The 22,490-nt window shown below is 41.8% G+C and overlaps 1 protein-coding gene across 5 annotated transcripts in view; it reads left to right on the plus strand.

Moving 5' to 3' along the window:
* Positions 1-22,490, plus strand: part of cntn5 (contactin 5) — a 175,636-nt gene that overhangs the window by 84,323 nt on the left and 68,823 nt on the right. For all 5 annotated transcript variants that reach the window (XM_034239790.1, XM_034239791.1, XM_034239793.1 and 2 more), the window contains 2 exons: positions 16,156-16,279; positions 16,382-16,557. In XM_034239790.1, the coding sequence (XP_034095681.1) occupies positions 16,156-16,279; positions 16,382-16,557 (300 nt within the window). The remainder of the gene's footprint in view (positions 1-16,155; positions 16,280-16,381; positions 16,558-22,490) is intronic.

Below are 22,490 nucleotides of genomic sequence, written 5' to 3' on the forward strand. Positions count from 1 at the left end.
TGGGAGCTGTGGTAAACCTTCTTTTTAACTCATTAAAAGCCTCCTCGACCCTGAGGCCCCACACAAAGTTAACCCCTGGGGAGATCAGTGCATGAAGGGGAGCAGCAACAGAGCTAAAGTTCCTAATAAATCGTCTGTAGAAGTTAGCAAACCCCAAAAACTGCTGTAACTTCTTCCTATTGGTGGGGGTGGCCCAGTCTGCCACTGCACTGACCTTTGCAGGGTCCATCAGGATTTGTCCAGGAGAAATGATGAACCCCACCAATGAGACAGTTGATGCATGGAACTCACACTTCTCTGCTTTTACGAACAGGTGATTATCCAGTAGGCGCTGTAGTACTTGGTGGACATGTTGCACATGAGTCTCCTTATCAGGAGAGAAGATTAAAATGTCATCCAAATACACAAAGACAAACACGTTCAAAAACTCCCTGAGTACACCAGCGCCTGGAAAACTGCTGGGGCGTTAGTTAACCCGAAAGGCATTACGAGGTACTCGTAATGTCCTGTCGGGGTATTAAATCCAGTTTTCCACTCATCCCCCTCCCTTATTCTTACCAGATGATAAGCGTTGCGTAAATCCAGTTTTGTTAACACTTTAGCATCCTGCAACCAGGGCCGTATCCAGCATTTCCTAAATACCGAGGTCCAACCATGCTAGGGGGGTTCGGGGGATACCCCCCGAGATTTTTGGGATTTTCATGATCTAGTTCTAGGTGCTTTTTAAGTCCTGTGGGGGGGTCACACATTGGATAATATATTGATTTCAAACCATGTCAGTGGGCTGACAATGTCAGCATCAATTATTTTTGGAAGTGTAATGCATAGGAATCAGTTGATTGTTACTATTAATGATCTGGACATGCAGAAGAGGCTAAAATTATCATAAAACATTGTCAACATTCATTTTCCATGTCGCTCTCCTTTCCATAACCTGCAGCCTCTCTTCCATCTTCTTGAGTCTCTGTCTTCTTCCTGTTCATTACTCTCTCTGTCCTCTACTCTTTCTCCTTGTTAAATCTCTCCCTCGTTGTTCACTTTTTGCTTCTTCTCACTTGTCGCTCCTGCCAGTGAATTAAAAGCAATTCAGCAATTTAGTTCATTTCACTTGTTTGTTTGCATTCTTTTTTTATTTAAATCTGTTATATTTGATTCCCAAAAGAGAACAAAGATGTAAGCAAATTGTGTTTTATACAATTGTATGTTATTATCATAACCTGCAATATATGTATGTTTTAAAATGATGCCTATTGTAAATGAAGACCAAAGCTGAGCTTCGACTGACGTAGTCTTTTCATTATATCTGAGTCAATGTAAAAATAAAACAATACAATGTTATATCTTCAATGTTTTACTCAAATTGAAATGAAAGAAAAGCATTACAACGTTTGTTAAAAGATAATCCTTCTGACATTGGATGAATGTAATTAACTGTAGCTCTCTAGATAGTTTATTCACGCAATTTAAACCAAAGTATAGCCTATAGCTGCAATATAAGTTAGTGTGCATGTTGTCGGACGTCCACTGACTAACGTAGAGCGTTCACACAGGATCTGCTGGTCATATGATGTCCTGATGAGCAGAAACACAAGCAGCCCGCTGGACTCAGATCTCTAGATACTTCATCACTCCTCCGGTACAAGTCCGAGCTGCGGTGGTTTGTTGATACATGTCGTCTTCTTCTGTTTGCTTTAATCGAGGCTACGTAGTTATGCAGCGCCCCCATGGTCAGTAAATGGAAGTACTACAAAGAAGCCCATTTAGTGCAATTATTTCACAAGTTTTGTTATATACACAGCTCGGAAAAAATTACCGAGGTCCGGACCTCGGTGACCTCAATGGTAGATACGGCCATGCCTGCAACACGTCAAAAGCAGAGTCAATGAGAGGGAGGGGGTATCTGTTTTTTACCGTGATGTCATTCAGTGGACTGTAATCGATGCAGGGACGGAGAGAACCATCTTTTTTCTTCACAAAGAAGAAGCCCGCTCCGGCAGGAGAGGAAGACGGTCGGACGAGTCCTGCCTTGAGTGAGGTGTTGATGTAATCCTTCATGGACCCCTTTTCTGGAGCTGACAGGGAGTACAGACGGCCCTTGGGAATCGTGGACCCTTTCAACAAGTCTATAGCACAATCATAAGGCCGATGGGGTGGTAGTGCACTCGCCCTAGCTTTACTAAAGACTTCCTTTACATCATGATAACATGTGGGGACCTTTAATAAATCAGGGTAATCAGAAAAATAGTCAGAAAGAGGTTCGTTGTGACAGTCTGCTTTAGAAGTGGAGATTTTCCTCAGTATCAACTTACTCTGATCGTGTACACACTTCTGTTTACACAACATTCCCCAATCTTGTACTTTCCCTGACCGCCAATCAATGACAGGATTGTGCAAAAGTAACCAAGGGTAACCTAAAATGATCGGGTGTTGAGCTGATTTAAACACATGAAAAACTATGTTCTCAACATGAGTGTCATTGATTGTCATTCTTACAGGTGTGGTGCAATGAGTCACTGTGAATAGTAGGCGCCCATCTAACGCGTTTGCTTTTAACGGCGAAGATAATGGCGTCAACGTCAGGTTAAGCCTAAGAGCTAGCTCTTTATCCAAAAAACTCTCATCGGCTCCAGAATCTACAAGTGCCCCCTGTTCAATAACCTGATTACCTTCACATAGCATAACTTGAGTTAATGTGAGTGGAGGGAAGTCAAAAAAGTCAGATTGCTTCACCAGTGTCTTCCCTTTCACCGGCGAGCCTGTTCTTTTACTGGACACATGGCTTGTTGATGACCCTGTTGACCGCAGTAGAAACATCTTGCCTCCACTAGGCGGCGACGTCGTTCCTCCGGTGAGATTCTGGCCCTGCCGAGTTGCATCGGCTCCTCCGAGTCAATGGGGGGCGCTGTGGCCTCTGAAGCAGGTGACGAGCCGAATGATGTCCTCCGGACAGGATGAACAGCAGTTGAGAACCCTCTGGTTTCGCTGGACGAAACGGCAGTCTTCTTTCTTTCTCTATCTCTCTCACAGATGCGATTGTCAATCTTAATATCAGCCGCTACCATACTTTCTAAGTCTGTGGGAGGATCCATAAGCAATACATTATCCTTAATTTTCTCTGATAGTCCGTTCCGAAATATGTCCCTTAACGCTGAATCATTCTAATTGCAATCAATAGCCATAGTGCGGAACTCAAAATAATCCGCCACTCGGCGTTGATTTTGCTGAATGTATGTCAAATTCTGTGCGCTCTCTACAGCTGGTGTGTGATGTGCAAACACTATTTTAAACGAGTGGATAAACTTAGAGACAGAGTTGCAAGTTGCAGAATTGTTCTCCCACTCCGCCGTAGCCCATGCAGCCGCACGGCCGGACAGATGAGAAATGATAAATGTAATCTGAGCATAATCAGAGCTATATATGTAGGGCATTAACTTAAAGTGTAGATCACACTGAGTCAGAAAGGATCTACAGTCATTGGAATCTCCGGAAAACTTATCTGGAGGGGCCAAGCGAGGCAACGGGACAGCATGAGATCCAGGAAGCGGCGCCGCTGTAGTAGGAGGGGCTGCCAGCTGTTGAGGATGAGCCGCATCATCAGGTAATGCCGGAGCAGTGGCACCGGTGTCCAGGCCTGCCAGCACACGATGCACCGCCTCCGCCATGTCGCTGATTTGGGTGTTGACAGAGGCTTGGAGTCCATGTTGCTGCTCCGCCAGGTCCCTCACTGCCTGGTGTATGACAGAGAACTTCCCCTCATGATGATGCAGACGTTCGCCCTGAAGTCGTATCGCTGTTTTAACTGGTTCTGCATCTGCTAATTCCATGTTTAGGCCAGATTGTACTGTTAGGGCTGTACAAGGGCGTGGAATCAAATGCACGATGCAGAGACAAAGTATCAAAATAAAGTGTTTTAATGCATGGTCATAACACACTGAATACATAAAGCAACAAAACAAATACACTAATCTAACTCTATGGACAATGACAAAATGATCTTACGCTCGAAGGCTTGGAACACACAAGGCAATCTGGCAACGAGACAGGGGAAGACGATAACTATATATACTAGACAGACAACACCAGGTGAAGACAATTAGACAATCACAACAGCGGGAAAACAGACAAGGCAGGAAACGTACTTTAGACACATGAGGGTAGACAAGACTATCAAAAATAAAACAGGAACCTATCTAAACACATAACATGAAACCATAGGCGGCGCGTGAGGCTCAGGTTTGGGAAGGCTAAATAACTTTTTTTACCTGACGCTGCCCGCCTCCGGCGTCTATAGAAAAGAGATCAACTCAGTGTGCGGAGTTTAAATCTCTCAAGTCATATTACAGGATAAAGGAAATACAGTTTAAACTGCCGTATGCAGAGAAGACGCCGACGTGTCGCACTTATCATTCATATTACATCATCAATCAGATCATCGATCATATAATATCATAATATATCATATTTCCTTATCTGAGTCAGCTTCTCCAGCCGTATCTGGCCGTGCAACACTTACAGTGTCACATACTGTATGCAGAAGTATTATTTTAAGCAACACATTATGTGTTTTAGATATTGTAACTACGCAAGGAATAAAACTTGAAGTGGTTACCTGTTACAAATACCTTGGTATCTGGCTTGATGATTGTCTCACTTTTAAACTTCATGTCAATAACCTGCTTAAAAAGCTGAGGGTTAGGCTAGGTTTCTTCTACAGGAACAAGTCCTGTTTCTCGCTTGAGGCCAGGAAAAGGCTAGTCTCTGTGACCTTTGTACCTGTGCTGGACTATGGTGATTTGATGTATATGAATGCACCTGCCAATTGCCTGGTCAAGTTAGATGCTGCGTATCACAGTGCACTGAGATTTGTGACAAACTGTAAAGCATTAACCCATCACTGTACCCTGTATGCAAGGGCTGGTTTGCTTTCACTAACTGTACGGAGGCTCAGTCACTGGTACATTTTTATATACAAAGCCATGTTAGGGAAACTTCCATCTTATATCTGCTCCCTGATCTCACGGAAAATTGTAAGTGGCTACTGCCTGAGATCGAATGCTGTGGTTTTATTAAATGTGCCAACTGCTAGGACTGTCTTAGGGAAGACAGCTTTTAGATGCGCAGCACCTCTGTCTTGGAATAGTCTGCAAATTAAATGGAAACTGAACAATCTGGTGCCACTAAATGTTCTCATTCATAACACTCCGTTCGATGTCTCACTATGGGATGCGCCTCATCGCGGAGCAAACAGAAGCATCAATCTCATTACGCCAATCCTGATTGGCTGGTGATCTTGACGTCAGCGTCAGGGAATTCACCCCCTATAAGTAGCTTGCGCCACGACGCATGCTCCATTCAAACACCTCTTCTCGCTTCAGAGCACATCTCTATAGTAGCCGGACAAGCTTAACGGTCCACAGACTGAACCAGAGATGTTCACAAGTCTTTTTTTGCAAGTCCAAGTCAAGTCTCAAGTCTTTGGTCACGAGTCCAAGTCAAGTCTCAAGTCTTTGTGGGGTGATACTTGATCAAGTCTCAAGTCTTTGGTCACGAGTCCAAGTCAAGTCTCAAGTCTCTAACAAATAAAAGTCTCATGTCTCTTCTGGTTGTAATAAGCCTTCTATTGTCTGCTGCTATCCAGTCTGTTAAGAATACTGCACAGCTATATCTAAGAAATTCAAAGCATTTACTGTATTATTATCACTCCTATATCTATTAGCATACAGTATCAGTACTGATTAGTTGTTTGTTATATGATCACTTTAAACAGGCTATTGCAATGCAATATGAGGACAAACATCACACTTTAGCTAAATGCAAACAACTTATAAGCAAAACACTTCAGAATCAGAAATCAGTATCACAAATTGTATTAATCCCCCGCAGGGAAACTGTGTTAAAAGTACTTAAAAGTAAACATTTGTTCTGTGCCATTTGCAACTAAAAAACTATTGCTGCAATATTATCTGAAATATACTGAACTGGTGATATTAAAACATGACCTGTTCCAAAAGAGATATCTACCATTAACACTATTTACCAGCCAAATGCTGGTAAATCATGCAAGTGGCTGGTACTGTATGTTGCACGCACCAGCCAAAAATAACAATGGCAATCTATTGAGTGGCTGGTAACATTTCAACATTCACTAGGCTAGCCATTTGGCCAGTGGACAAAAATGTTAAAATGTGACCTCTGCAACCGTATTGTTTAATTACACTGGGTCTCTAATGACATCTTTTAAGTCTACTATAAATAAACATATTCCTCTATCCTCTCACTCAAACCCAGTGTAATGGTAACCTGATAAACCTGTAACATTAACGTTATGTGGTCAACAATAAACCTGTAACCTGCCTATAAACCGACAGATGTATTTATGTATGTAACTATGTATTTTTCTACGTTTAACGTTAGCCAGTAGATGGTGGCAGCGGAACGTAATGATTAACGTTACCGACCTTTTGTATGTCATGTCAAGAGTTGGATGTCAACGCCACTCAACGCAAACAAGTGTGACAAGCAAACATTCACTCATCTTTTCAAATATTCAGTTACAAAGCTAGTAGCAAGCTAAGTTAACATTACATAGCTGATGCTGAGCTAAACATGTTTGCTAACCGTCCATATGCGTTAATGTGACTGACCTCTCCGGGTGAGTTTTCAAGTGCCTGATGAAATTTGACGTTGTTGCACCAGCATCCTTGATTTTAATATTGCAGACTTTGCAGTGTGCGCTCCTTTTGTTGGTGCCGCCGGCGTTTTGTTCGAAGTTTTTATAGTTTAACCTAATTACAAGCGGTACAGCTGCAGGTGTGCCGCCGGTCGCCATGGTGTTACCATAATGTTAATGTTAAAGGTGGGGTAGGTAAGTTTGAGAAACCGGCTCGAGATACACTTTTTGTTATATCAGGTTATATTCCATGGAATGCTCTTAACATCCCGATAGCCGGCCCGGCTAAAATAACTGGATGGCCTACCTGCCTGTCAGTTGCAGTGGGCGACATTATTGTCACAAGTAAGAAGGAAATTACATACCTAGGATCTATTCTTGAGGCAAACCTCTCCTGTGACAAAATGGCATCCAATGTAATAAAAAAAGTCAATCAAAGAACTAGATTCCTATACCGGATCTCCTCTCTGGTAAACAAAAACACCCTGAAAACTCTGGCAGGAGCACTCATTCAAGGGTACTATGACTATGCTTGCACGTCATGGTACCATAGCACCTCCAAGGCACTAAAAATAAAACTTCAAACATCGCAAAATAAACTGGTCAGACTACTGCTTGACCTTTCATCTAGAACCCACCTCACCTCTGCCCACTTTGACAACCTAGGATGGCTTATAGTAGACGACAGAGTACAGCTACTTGCAATGGGCCTGGTCTACAAGATCCACTACACCTCTATGGTACCCATGTACATGTCAAAATTATTCCCAAAGGTCAAGGAATACCATGATCATAACACCAGAGGGAGCTCCACAAATCATGTGAAACCCAGATTTGGCACAAAAAAGGGGGAATACACGTTTCGCAATTATGCCACATCAAGGTGGAACGCTCTTCCCACAACTGTAAAGGAAAGTAAAACTATACTTACCTTCAAAACCTCTCTTAAAGAGCACCTTCGGGGGAGAGCATTGCAAAACTGGCCCCGGTAATGGTACAAATCTCAACCTGTCGTTCAATGGACAGCTTCCCCCCCCCCATCTATGTATATACTCGCATTTTAGACTCTGTTACTAACTGTATATCTGTAGACTTGGTATGTCTTAAATGTCCGGTTAGGATGTATTAGAACGAAATCTAAAATGAAAATTGTAAACAAGCAATCTGTATGTAAAAAAAACCACCTGTATGTAAATTGTAAATAAGCCATCTGTATGTCAAATATGTCTTATATGTCTTAAATGACATGATGAATTGGAAATGGGGGACCCTGATGTAAACAAGACGAAAGTCTTTCTCTGGTCTGCATCCCCTTAACAATTGTATGTTTTGAGCTGTACTGTACTGTACCCAATATACAAGCTGTTAATAAACTGTTCAATCAATCAATCAATCAGCCTTCCATCGGGGCACAAACTCATCTCGTGCCCTCATTGGTCATGTGCGCGTTCGTGTGTGTTGGAGGAGGGGCTCTGTGAGGAAGTGGCAGATTTTCTCCGGTTGTGTATTTTAAATTCTAGCGATCTCGAGCCGGTTTCTCAAACTTACCTACCCCACCTTTAATACGCCAAAAATAGAAAACACAATGATTGTTCACGAGTCCCAAAACACGAGTCCAAGTCGAGTCCGAAGTCTTTTGAGCAGGAGTCCAAGTCAAGTCTGAAGTCTCTGTGTGTGCGACTTAAGTGCGACTCGAGTCCGAGTCACAGACTCGAGTCCCCATCTCTGGACTGAACCCAAATATAACCATTTCGGTCGACGGGCGCTCGCCGGCTACTCCTTCTGCTTCGCAAGAAGACGGTAATACTAACGCCAGTTAGTATTAAAATCGACCTCGCCGTTCTTTCCCCGGAAAGTAAGGTAAGGTTTTGATTTTTCTCAAGCTAGCTACGCACCTGTTGCTAGCTAGCGTCCCCTTACTACCGACACCACGGTAGCGAGGACGCTTTTCTTTTTCTCTCTCACGGAGGAGAAAAGGATTAGAAGTATATTGACACACCAGTCAATATTCTTTGAGAACAAAGGACCCGCCGAGCAGAGTCAGGGCGGCTTCTATTCCAAGTACTTCCTCGTTCCCAAACGGGGAGGGAACGGAATTCGGCCAATACTTGATTTGAGGGCTCTGAACAAATATCTAAAAATATATAAGTTCCGAATGCTCACTCACACATCTCTGCTGCGGCTCGTGCGACAAGACGACTGGTTTACATCAGTCGACCTGAAAGATGCGTATTTTCACATCCCAGTATATTACCCACACAGGAAATATCTGAGATTCGCATTTCAGGGGATCTGTTATGAATACAGAGTACTCCCCTTCGGTCTGTCTCTCAGTCCAAGGGTGTTTGTACGATGTACGGAAGCCGCGATAGCCCCGTTAAGACAACAGGGTATTCGCCTGGCGACCTACCTGGACGACTGGCTGCTTCTCGCACAGTCGGAGCAGGAGGCTATTACGCAGACAAATATCCTAGTAAAGCACCTGCTCAACCTGGGTTTCATAATAAACACAGAGAAGAGCATGTTGTGCCCCGCGCAGACTATACTCTTCCTGGGTTTACACCTGAACTCGGTGCCCTTTTCAGCTCGCTTGTCAGCGAATAGAGTGAAAGCTTTCAGAGCTTGTCTCGCTCTTTTCCAGCTGCGCAAACATGTTCTCTTCAGATCATGCCTGCGATTGCTGGGGCTCATGGCGTCAGCCATCCTGGTCGTACGACTGGGACGCTTACACATGAGGGAGTTTCAGCGCTGGGTGGCCGCCCTAAAACTAAACCCTACTGTCCAGAGGTGCACCACTTTATGCAGACTGGACTCTACATCCAAGGATTGTGAGCCAGCTGTGGGTGCGTTACGGCAGAGCCGCGGTGGATCTGTTCTCATCGAAAGACAACGCTCAGCTGTTCTTTTCGATGCGCGATCTAAATGCACCGTAAGGCGTGGATGCACTCGCGCACGATTGGCCCCCGGGCCTTCTGTACGCGTTCCCACCCCTGGCTCTGATACCCCCAACTCTGGCCAGAGTGAGAGAGCAACGCCACACACTTATCCTGATAGCTCCGCACTGGCCAGCTATGTACTGGCTAGCGGAGATATCAGCTGCTGTGCGGGCAGCCATGGCAGCTCCCACTACGCAGGGACATACTGTCCCAAGCGGGGGGGGGGGCGATCTTTCACCCACACCCAGAGCGCTTGGCTCTATGGGCCTGGCCCGTGAGTGGTACAATCTGAATACAGTGTGACATGAAGCTGACCCTGGCAGCTGCCAAGCGAGCCAGTGGCACTCATGCACTATCTGTACAGTCTTCATGCACTCAGTTCGCCCCAGGGCAAACAGAGTGTGGTTGAAGCCCAACCCTGCCTTTATCTTAAGGCGGTTGGTTCAGGTACCACATTTGACATTGAGGCATCCTCCCCGCCACTGTATTCCTCCGGGGAACAGCGGCCGGATTTGCCGTGTCCAGCCCGTGCTTTACGCACGTACAGGGACAGATCAAGGGTGCTTTGTCATAATGACCAACCCCTTGTGTCCTGGGCTAACCCTTATAAGGGCAATCCTGTTACTAAGCAACGGCTCTCCCACTGGTTTGTGGAAGCAATTGCTTTGGGGCTCATACGAGTCAGAGTTCGCAGGCACCCTCGGGTCCGCGAGCTCTTTCGACTCAGGGTCTGGCTGCATCCTGGACTCTGTCCAGGATGTCTCCCATCCAAGACATTGGTGCAGCGGCGAGCTGGTCCTCGCCGCTCACTTTTGTCCGCCTCTTAACAGGATGGACGTTCTGCTCCCAGTGTGACTCAATCAGTGCTGGGCACCTGGTTGAGTCAGAGCTCTACCTGTTAAGTTCTGGTTGGTTTGGTGATTTTCGAGATAAGCTCGTCTGACAATACGGGAGCTACAATTTCCCATAGTGAGACATCAAACGGAGTGTTATGAATGAGAACTATAGGTTACTTACGTAACCCCAGTTCTCAGAGTAACATGAAGTGAGATGTCTCACCAGACGGCCCTCCTTGCTATGGTGAAGCGAGAAGAGGTGCTTATTTTGAATGGCGCATGCGTCGTGGCGCAAGCTACTTATAGGGGGTGAATTCCCTGACGCTGAAGTCAAGATCACCAGCCAATCAGGATTGGCGTAATGAGATTGATGCTTCTGTTTGCTCCGCGATGAGGCGCATCCCATAGTGAGACATCTCACTTCATGTTACTCTGAGAACTGGGGTTACGTAAGTAACCTATAGTTTTTAAAGCTCGGTTGGATGCTACTCAATCGGAAGCTATTCGTACCTGTTTATGTGGATAATTATGTAAATGATGCTGTATGATGTCCTTTTGTTGTTCTATTTATGTTTATGTTTCATGTGGAACTACTTGAGCAGGGGGGGTATACTACGAAGCAGGATTTTCGCTTAGCCGGCTAAATTCAGGGAAAACTCCGGCTTTCCGGTCCTACGAAACTGGTTCTCTTTTTAGCAGGCTAGATCTCCATGGTAACTTATGCTTAGCGGCTAACCTGGTCGGGACCAGGTTAGGTTGCAGGCTAAGAGCTCAACTCAATGAAAGCACTGCCTGCTGACCAATCAGAGCTCAGTGTGCGGAGTTTAAAGCGATCAAGTCATATTACAGGAGAAAGGAAATACAGAAATACTGCCGTCGCAAGAAAGACGGCCGGCAAAAATCACCGACTGTGTGAACGTGAACATTAATAGAATATCACCTCCCATCTTCAGAGCAATCTGACTATTATAACATTAGCGTTAAGAAAGCTTACTTAAATATATGCCACAACATAAGTAACCGGATCAGAGTAACATTAAGTACAGTCCGCGGCATATCACATCATAATGTATCATATATCTCCTTATCTGAGTCAGCTGAGCCGTATCTGGCTGTGCAACACTCACAGTGTCACATGCAGAAGTATTATTTTAAGCAACGCATTAAGTTGACGAAACACGAGACAAATGTAATTAAAGTCAAATCGTGTTTTAGACGGGGCAGTGATATCATAAACCTGTTAATGTACGCATTCAAACACTTTTTCTTTTGCCAGCTGTATTCACCTTGCAGGTGCAGCTATGTGGCTTTTATCCTGGATAAAGTGTTTAAGTCATGGATGTTTAAAGTTTAACTTCTTCATTTTTGACTAGTATTAAAGTTCACTTTTCATTCAGGAAGTATGACGCTGCGCTGTCAGTACGCTTCTCCATGTTTCTGATTGGTCGAATGCTCCAAATACCACCCCTTTCATGTGAACGCGCACCTAACTAGATAGGAAACGGCTGGCTTGAGCGATCCACTTGATAACCAGCGTCGTAGTACAGTTTAGCGAGAGCGCGTATGTTTTGGATTAGGCCAACCGGCTAACTCAAACATATCCAGGTTAGGTTGAACCAGCTTCGTAGTATAGGCCCCAGGTCTCCCTTGAAAAAGAGATCAATGATCTCAATCGGATTTATCTGTCTAAATAAAGGTTGGAAATGAAATGAAATGAATGTTGACGAAACACTCGAGTCAAATGTAATTAAAGTCAGATCCACTCGGGTCTTAGATGGGGCAGTGATATCATAAAACTATACGCTTTCAAACACTCGGTAGGCCTAGTTATTTTTTAACCAGTTGTTCTGTATTCTCCTTGCAGGTGCAACTCTGTGGCTTGTATCCTGGATTATATGTTTAAGTCATGGATGTTTAAAACTCATATTTGTCTAATATTAGTTTACTTTTCATTAATGAAGTCTGACGCTGTGCTGTCAGTACACTTGTCCCTGTTTGTGATTGGTCAAATGTAGCTAACCCCGCCCCTTTCACGTGAACGCGCTCTTAGCTGGTGAGAGAAACCCTGGCTTGATTTACCGAGTTGATAACCAGCGTCGTAGGACCGCTTAGCGAGATCTCGTTTGTTAGTTTGTTGTTGTTAGTTTGTTTATCCAGGGTATGTTGAACTGGCTTCGTAGTACAGGGCACAGGTGGCTAGCAGCGCTAATGTCAAAGACACAGACATTATACATTATATTTGTATTTTACCAGGATACAGTGACACAAATATTTGGGAACACTTAGCCTTCCCTAGCCTACAGCACCCGCCGCCCCTGCATGAAACCTAAACTAGGGAACAATCTTAGCAGAGCCGTCTACTTACAACAGTGGGCGCATTTGTGTCGAGGAGAGTTTGAATTATCCTACATGAAACCACTTTAAATCACCAACAAGAGCACCTTAGATCAGGAAACTTCATGGCTTAGGTCAGGGGTCGGCAACCCGCGGCTCTCGAGTCGCATGCGGCTCTTTAAGCCCTCTGCTCTGGCTCCCTTGAGTTTAGACATAAATAAGAAGGTAATTACATAGAAGTATTTGTAGAACTATTTATATTTTGTTGCATGGTTGAAAATGTTTCGGATCTTGTATTTTGAGGTGATACTGTGATACATAAATAAAAAACAAAACGGTTTTAATTAGGTCAACTAAAATATGTGTCACATCCTGCTACGGTCCCGCGCCAGCTCCTTTTCTTGCAGGTGAATAACCTGACCCCCGGCTCGATGAGCGAACTATGGATAAATCAAAGAAAATAAAAGTATCGGAGGAACACAGGATTTAATTCTGCGTGGACAGAGTTATATGCTTTCACAGCAAACGATGCTGGTTTTCCGGTATGTTTGATATGTGGAGAGAAGTTGTCAAAGGTGCTGCGTATCGAGGAAAAAAACGGAAGAGGAAGACAACTGACGATCTTCAGTCATAATTCAATCAGTAAACTCTTTTTAGGGTGCAGATATGTTTTATTTTATTTGTATTGTTTTTCCTTCAAATGTGCAGAGGACTACCCAAGTGTTGTGTTTAATTTATTTTAAAGTAGGCCTGTGTATTTTTTTTTAATTATACCTAACCTTTAATTACTCCTTATAAGAGTTCTTTGTTTTTTATTAGAGGTTAACAGTGTTATTATGTAATACATAATAAATGCAAAAAAACTGTAGTTTTTGTCTATGATATAACAATAAATACAACTTTATAAGCTATCAAGTATGTTTTGCGGCTCCAGACAAAACAAATTGTTGGAAAAGGGGGCAAAATGGCTCTTTTGGTCAAAAAGGTTGCAGCCCCCTGGCTTAGGTGTACTCATAGCTGTAATGTAGGTCTTTATATCACTTCAACAATATTATATTATATAAGCCAGCTTTAAATGGCCTCCTGCAGCAAAAACATATACCAATAATAAACGTTTTATAATAATCGAATCACATTATTCTGTAACACATATTAGCAATCCAATTTATTGCTAGGAAGTAACCAATGTAATCTAATTTGTAAACATTTTTTTTTTTTAATGTTAAGTATTAATCAGGCCTTGGAACTACTTTCCTGTGTAATCTAAACTATTGGACCGTAGAATCTTGTCACTTTTATTTTTTCCATAATGATATTGTATGGTGTCTTTCAATTATATATTTACAATTCTGACAACAATGATGTACATACCAGTGTAAAAAAATGAATTGATTTATGTAGAACTCTCCCTCCATTTGTATGCCATTAAAGCCTATTTGATGAGGGTTATCTGATTCTAGTGTGCATGTTCCTCTTTACTTTTTATGGCCATGGTTAGTAGCAACTCCTGGTAATGTATCACACTGTTTCCATTTGTGCTCCCAGGGCAACACACCCTTCCAGCCACAACACAAGTATGTCAGCACGTCAGCACTTCCCTTGCACACTGTATATATAGCACAATTGATAACGGATTGCATCCTGTGCCTTGAATTAAAGTTTGTGTACTTTTGAAATACCTGCACTATGCTATGATATAGACGCTATGAGAAACACAATAATAATGCCCAAGGATAAGAGCCAAGTACAGAAAATTCCAAGAATTGACCAATCTCTGAGTCCCAAATGGAGGCAATTTTTACCACAGGCTTGTTCTTTTCTTGCAATTTTGCCTGTAGAGCTAGTAATAAAAATAGAAGTGTGCCACAGAATGTTAGGAGGATAGCAAACAATGTTGCAGCACTGACAAAAAGAGAAGATTGGATTACTGTAACATTCCCTTCCTGACAAATACAAAACAAACATATTTTCAGTAGTATGGTGGCAATAACTCTTTTACTCTTTAGAGGAAAAATAAATCCCTTATTAATGTTACCACTCACTTGGGTTTATACCACTGTTTGAACATATGTAATACACTGTGAATCTGGGTCATAGGCAAGTTTATAGTGGGATACAAGCCACATATGGCAGATGTTTTCACTATCAAACCTGGCCAATAAATACTACTTCAAAGCTGGAACACAGAGTGTTAGGACTCGTGTTATTAGCGTTGTTGGCTCATTACTTGGCACCTCAAGGCAAACAACAGCCAGCCCAGAAGAGGGTTACAGTTACAGAATGACACCGTGAGGCTTAAGATACTTTTGTATCTCCAAACATGGATCATGTCTAACAAATAGGAACAGCCTTGGACTTTTTGGTCAATACCGTCCTACCGTTATAAACGTATATATATATTATATATAATTTAATTTGCCATGTAATAGTATATATTATAACATTATTGTTATTTTCAATGGCAATTAATGGTTAAAGAACACACTTCCAATGTTTTATGTTGTTTGTCTTTTAAGGAAATGCTCTCATTTGTTTGGACTAACTTGTCCATAATCATGAGAATTCATGCATAACAATAAGTTCAACATTTTAAAAGATAGCTGTAGCACAATTACCTTTTTGGTAGGTTCATAAAAAGTGACATTTCTGAGGGCATGGATGTCATGAAATGTTAAAAGATTCAAACACATGTTTCCAAATGAGGCACAAGATGAATCTGCTAGCCAAACCCAAACCTTGCCAGTCTTATCCCTTCTGTTTCTGGAGTGCACCACCAGTTGACCTGGTATTGGCTCACTGGGCTGTGCTCTCCCTCTCCCCCCACCTCTCTGCTGTCATTGCCTTCAGACTCACTAGGCTGTGGGCATTTACTAGCAACAGCGCAGCATGAATAATTAGTTATTTTTCAAACATTTGGCTGCCTCAGCCTCAAGGGACTTATACCTCTTCTATCTTAGATTTTCAGCTCCACCATTATGTTTTTCTTTCACTTTTTGTTTCTGAGTCACTATTTCTCTAAGTGTCACCAAGTAGGAATGGGAAAAGGGCCAGAGAAAGTAAGAATGGTCAAACCAAAAGTAACTGGCTGGGAGAGAGAGGCTGACTGACATTATATCCAAACAACCTCCAACCAGTTGTCAGAAAACAGGTCTCTGCTGCTTTAATGCTGCTTATGGTTAAGGTCTTATTGTTGTTAATAATTGTATCTCACCATTGAGCCTCTTCTCTTGTTACCGATAACAGAGGTTGGTTTGAAATATGCACTTGCACTAACCAAACTGGGGAATAATAGACATGTAATTGGATGTTTAAAACTGAGCGGCAATCATGTTGTGATAATTGCAATCATCCCTGTCTTTATCTCTCTTTTTCTTCATAGAAAGTGAAGAGTTTGGGCCAGTTTTTATCCATGAGCCTGGCGATGTTATCTTCCCTTTGGATTCTGATGAAAAGAAAGTGATGATGCACTGTGAAGCACGGGGGAATCCACCGCCCACATACAGGTGTGACATATATCTGTCTCTTTCCTGATTGCTCTTGTTCCAATGCAGCTCATTAGCACAGCATTACTCACATAAAGGTCCTATTCTTGTTGTGTTTTCCAGCTGGTACATCAATGGGACAGCATTGGATGCAGAGGCAGACTATCGCTACAGCTTTATTGATGGAAACTTAATTATTACCAATGCCAGTGAGATCACAGACTATGGGAGGTACCAGTGTAAAGCAGAGAACAGCTTCGGGAACATCCTGGGTCGAGAAGCTCTTCTGATGTTTGCATGTGAGTAGACTCTATTTTATTCATTCAAACATTGCTACAATCTAATAATATATCGTTCTCTGTACAGAAGCGTGTATCCCTGCGTCCATGTTGGAAAAGTGTATGTTTTCCTTTTGTCAGGGGGTTGAAGTATATGGCTCTCATATAAAAAAAAAAAATCAGCTGAAAGCTCTTTGTCTCTCTGAGTTAAAATAAACCTGTTTGCTTTCAGGCGTAAATAAACACTTGGCTGTAAGATTTGAGTTCCCATCGGCTCAATCTGATACTGTTGGGTTGCACTGCTAACAGGGTATGTGCCTCATAGGCCATGTCTCAATGGTAAATGAGGGCAAAAAGCACATTTCTTCCCCGAGTAATTCTCTGGCCTAACTCCAAAACATCATCACAGGCTAAGGCGGCACACACACAGAGACCAGAGTTACTGTGCTCAGAGGGAAATGCAATGTTGGTTTTCTCTAGTGTTTCCTCTAGAGCAATTACCATAATTGCCTTGTTGGTATGTCTTCAGGGAGCATACTGTGCGCACTCCTTGAAATGTTGCTAAAAGTAAAGGACGTGGTCTCATGTGTTGTTATGGGGACTTGCCGTCATTACAGGAATTACTTAAAAAACAAATGGCTGGAAAAGTCTGAAAAAAGAGAAAGAGAAAAAAAGGAAATGGATTTCTGCTTTTATAAAAGCACTTTTCTCTTCAGGCTAACACAACAAAAGTTGTTGTTTTTTGGTCTTCGTTTGTTTTCCTTCACAAAGTTGCACGATGAAAACAAAATTTGAGGAAGAGTTAAATTAAATATAAGTAAGACTGCGTTGGCACTTGGCAGCAGAAACGTCCAGATGGTAATGCTATGACACACGCTTCAAAATATAAAAAAGTGATGCTAGTTTCTGAGGGACAGAAGCTGTACCTCAACATTTACTCTTATCTGTTCTCTCAACTATCCAGATCCCTTCCTCCCCCTCTCTCTACTCAAGTTGTCACATTTGTATGCAAAAAAATTAGATTAGCCTTTTTTTCTGATCATTTAACTTGGAGCCTGGAAATGAGCAATAACACATAGACACTCATTTATCAGTTTAAACATCAAGTTGTGACACAGGCAGCTATTTTTAGTTTTGCATAAATACTGTGCATTTGCTTCACACTATATCATCCACCAGATATCTGTCACCAAGGTGACGGCAGTATTCACAGGTGAGTATTTAGCAATTTTGTGTTGTTTTTTCATCACGCCCCCGGTGTGTGAAGGCCTTTAGTCTGGCACATTAAGATGCAGCACCTGTAATGGCTGCCTGATCCTTGTTCCAAAGAAAGCTGAATATATTAGCGTTATCAAAACCACCTTTTTCAAATCCAAATCATTTATTTTTTCTCTGTTTACTCCAAAACAACATTCGCCTCTAGTAAATGTGGACTCTACAGGTAATTCTTCTAAATCGGCCAGGCAGAATCTTGGTCTAAGTTTATGAAGGCTTAGGCAGAGAGTGTGTTTGGGGTCATGTTGGTTGATTGGCAGGTGAGTCAACTGAGATGATGGCCACTTGTTTGTCACACATCAGCTTCACCCAGCCCACCTTTCCACAACAATTTTATTTTCTAGTTCTAATGACAGACAGACCAGTCAGTATCCTTTCATTGAGGGAATGACAGGTTGTTTTGTGAATAGTTGCAGCACACACAGGTCCAAGGTCTCACAGCAGACATCTCAGATAATCTGCTATAAAATGATATCATTAATATTCCTCTCTGTAGCTAAAACATTTAATTTCCATGAACTGCGGCACAGAATCATTTTGTAGACACAGCCCTAAATAGCACTAACTGAATAAACATCTCATACTAATGTGTCGGCAGCATCTCACCAACTGTTGAGATATGAAGGACCAGATTCTCTGTGTAATAGAGCGCCATAGTCTCCTCTTACCGGTAAAAAATCATAATTTGTTCTATTTGGGGTTATAGTTTAAATACCATATGTAAAACAGATTCAAATTACGAAATAAAAGATGTGTATCAGTGGTAATATAATCATTTCTGATTACAGGGTCAATCTGTATATTATGGCTTCTATCCCTGAAAAATGCAAATGCTGATGTTTTGTATCAGGCTTTACAGCAAATGTGCAAGTTTATACCCTTAATTCACATTATTCCCATAAAAAAAACATATATCGTTCAATAAACTTAACATCAGCGCTCACTAGTTGCCTCTTAAACGTCCCTTAGCTCTATTTAGAAAACCTGTGGAGTAATTTCATTCCATGACCAAATGTATTTCCCTATAATTGGCTATTACTTGTGGGAAAGACACATCTGTGTGACACTTTCTTCAGCCTCATGTGGTACAAATATTCAACTGCATCAATGTTTAATAGTCTCACTCTCAGGCTACTTTTCTTTTAAATGTGACCCTTCAAAAGGCTAGCCACAGAAACAAAGAGAGGTGCCCTGCAGCACACATTTGGATGCAGAAGCTTCCCTCTCTCTTTCAGCATAACAAATGTTGGGCATTTATCACCCAGCGTGGAGCTCAACTCTTTCCTCCCTTTTCTCGTTGGCACTGCACATTTTCATGCATTGACACAGTGTGGACTGCTTTATCTTGCTTGGATTCACATGGGCAATTCTATCCTTTTTAAACAAGTAATTGGGGATCATTGCCTTTGTATTAGATAGAAATATTATTATATGTTCAAGGAGTCAGCAGGCTCCTTGTAACTTGATTTTTAATTTGGGAACATTACGTATCAAATTAATATTTTCTATATGACATGCTTATGTGTAGAGTTATGAAGTAAACATTATGCATGTTTCAGGATGGATTCTGCCCAAAAATATACAGCTTGTTATGGAAATAATTATCATAGACGCCAATTTGTAACATACAGGACAAACCTTGATGTCTGTTTACCTCCTTTAAGGACACAGGCTGCTTAGCCAATAATGTTATTGTTCCCATTCTGTGACCGGTCAATACTGGGATACAGATGGTCTGTGTTGTGGGTACACTGGGACACTTCCTTCTCTGTATTTGTGGACTCCAAGGTGAAATCTTCGAGGTCATAGGTGTCCGACGCAAGTAGCTCAGTGTTCCCACACTGTTTAGGCTATCTTCTCAAATATGTTGTTTACTCTCTGCGAAACCAGTTAGATGGGCTGGCAAGAGAGAGGCTCTCCAGAATTGACGTGGCAACTCTACCGTGAAGTCAGAACCTCTGACTCTTGGACTTGTGATGTGAATCCTCCGGCCGTTAACTCCAAATAAACCATCATGTGTTTGACATCAAAGCTACTGCTCCTACCGTGTCTCCTTCCTGAGTCGGTGACTCCCACTGCATAGCTACACAGAAGTTTCCTCTACACAGCTTAATATGTTGAATATTATAGTTTTAGCTAATTTACCTGAATGTGAGGTAAAGTAAGGGGCATACATACAATGATTTTGTTTTGATTTGTTTAGCAATGACTGGCTTGTGTGCACTTTTCTTGTTGAATATTGAGTATATTACTAGTAAGTTATATATATTAGTGAATAGTTTAAGATTTTGTCTCTGTGTTTAAGATTATAGATTATATTAATCCTTAAATGGAGTATCACATATAAACATTGGAAACATAATTGATTGCTATTTTCTGCAATGCACCAATATTTTATCACCATCCCCACACCCATGTTATACCATTATGACACCCTTATTTTACACCCAGATTAAGTATTATTAGACCCATAAAAGACCAATGTAACACGTAAACCGTTATTATGCTGTCATTATACCCCTTTTACACCATTATTAAAACCCTCATACACCTATATTGTACCTAAATTACACTATTATTACACCTATATAAGACCCATATTGCACCTATGTAACACAAATATAACACCAATATTACACCATAACTGACTGAATGTATCCCCCAGGATACTGAACCCATTTAAGGGTTAATCACATTCATTGTGTGTGTTTATAAGACATGTTTGAGGTTTTATGTTGAATTTGTCTTACGGTAGTTGAACCTAATCTGAAGGAAAACATTTTTGGTTTTGTTTAGTTTAGGTTGTCTTGAATTTATTTTCAACACTGGTTGTAGTCATCCTGCTGCAGCACACCCTCTGGGGTTGAAAAGACAAGCTGTCGAACAGAAAACAGCCCCATTTCATGCTAGCAGTCAACATGTATTAATATAGCATGCTTCACAGGCATCAGTCAAAAAGTGTTTCAAAGAAATAAAATCAGATATAATGAAATAAATAATACAAAGATACAACACCATTTAAAAAAATTCAAGAGAACAAACCTCAGACAAAAGTTAAAACATAAAAAAATATAGACAAAAAAGAAATACAGCATGCTACCTGAATGACAGAGCAGATGGATTGTTGGCTGCTTATCAAAATAGTCTACAAGCCTTTAAGGAGATTATTTCAAAGCTTTGTACTGTAAGAGTGATGTTGGTATGCAAAAGGTCCATGATGTACACAAACAGTTTAAATATAGTTTTAAACTTAAAGTGAAGCCAGTGCAGAGAAGTTCAAATAGGTTTCATATGTGACCATCTGTTGGAGCGTGGTGAGCAGTGCAGGTTTGTTTGTAGGTTGAGACAAGGTTTGGCGTTTTGGTCGTCCCCTTTTAATGCCAACCGGAGGATAGAACAAAGTATATCTGAACAGTGGAACAAGATTTTTTTAGGCAAACAAAAGGTTAGGATTAACTTCCATGAACTGAAATGCACAGTGAAATGTTAAAGTTGTAATATTAAAACACAGGGAGTACCATGTTTAGAGTCACAAAGTAGCCATACCTTTGAGCACATGATACTTTATCGTCTATTTTACTTATTTGGACCATGATATGCAGAATGGACCTCATGCTTTAGTGACGAAGTTGTAAAACTGGCGAATTAGACAATATACTCATCAGGGAAATATTTACTGAGGCAATAAACAAGTCAGAAGTAGCACATTTTCCCACAGACTTCAATACAATTAGACTTTGGGTTGCAACCAGATCCCCTGTTGGATGTTAGAGAATGCAAGTGTGGGGCACTTTTGCTTCACTCAAATGTGTAAACTTGGAGGCTGCTGCTTGAGTTTATCGTTATGCAGGGAAGCATGAAAGAGATACTCGACATGTAGACTTGCAACAGGATCCTGGAGTTCACAAACAAGCACTGATAAGGTTAACAACAAGGAGAGGAATCTTAGATACCAAAGCTCGACATGATCCTCAAACAACAACCTGGCAAAGAAAGGATTGATGAGCTAATTGTATCCGGATGTGTTGGCAGGGTCAAGGTTAGCAGATATATACACGTACAGAAAGGTTAACCTGGGACATGGAAGACACAAGGGATACACAGGGAAACAGGAGGAAGAGACGGGCACAGACCTGTGGGGGATCTGCAGGGCAAAAAGAGAGAGGACCGGCAGGAGTAAGAAAGGTTCTGACAAGTCTCTCTATATTCCACCCATCGGTTCTGTTCTTTGCTCCAAATATGTTTCAGCAGGATGTTTTTTTCTCTCTTTGTTTAGAAATGTCTAAGAATCGGAACTCACACTTGGGCTGTTTTTCAGGCGTGACTTTGAAGACAGCAGGCAGAAAGGAGGCCTCTGATCTTCCTCCTAAAAGAGAGTTCCCTCTCTGCAGACGTGTGTCTGGCTGAGGTTCAGGTATCGAGCCACTCCGAGCAGTACAGTCTTAATGAAATTAATGGGATGCTTTGACTTGAGCACTTCCTCTCACACACACACACATACATACACACTCACACAACACATCCTTTTAAAATGTTCCACTGATCTGTAAATGCCCGCCCATTGATTGAATTAATTCTGATCTTGATATAACTCATTTGTATTGAACACATGCTCCTGTACTTGCTGCAAATTTCATCACGGCCTGTCCGGCTTTTAAACATTTATGCGGAGTTGGCTA

The sequence above is a fragment of the Gymnodraco acuticeps genome, unplaced genomic scaffold (genome assembly GCF_902827175.1).
Source record: "Gymnodraco acuticeps unplaced genomic scaffold, fGymAcu1.1, whole genome shotgun sequence".
Taxonomy (NCBI): Eukaryota; Metazoa; Chordata; class Actinopteri; order Perciformes; family Bathydraconidae; genus Gymnodraco; species Gymnodraco acuticeps.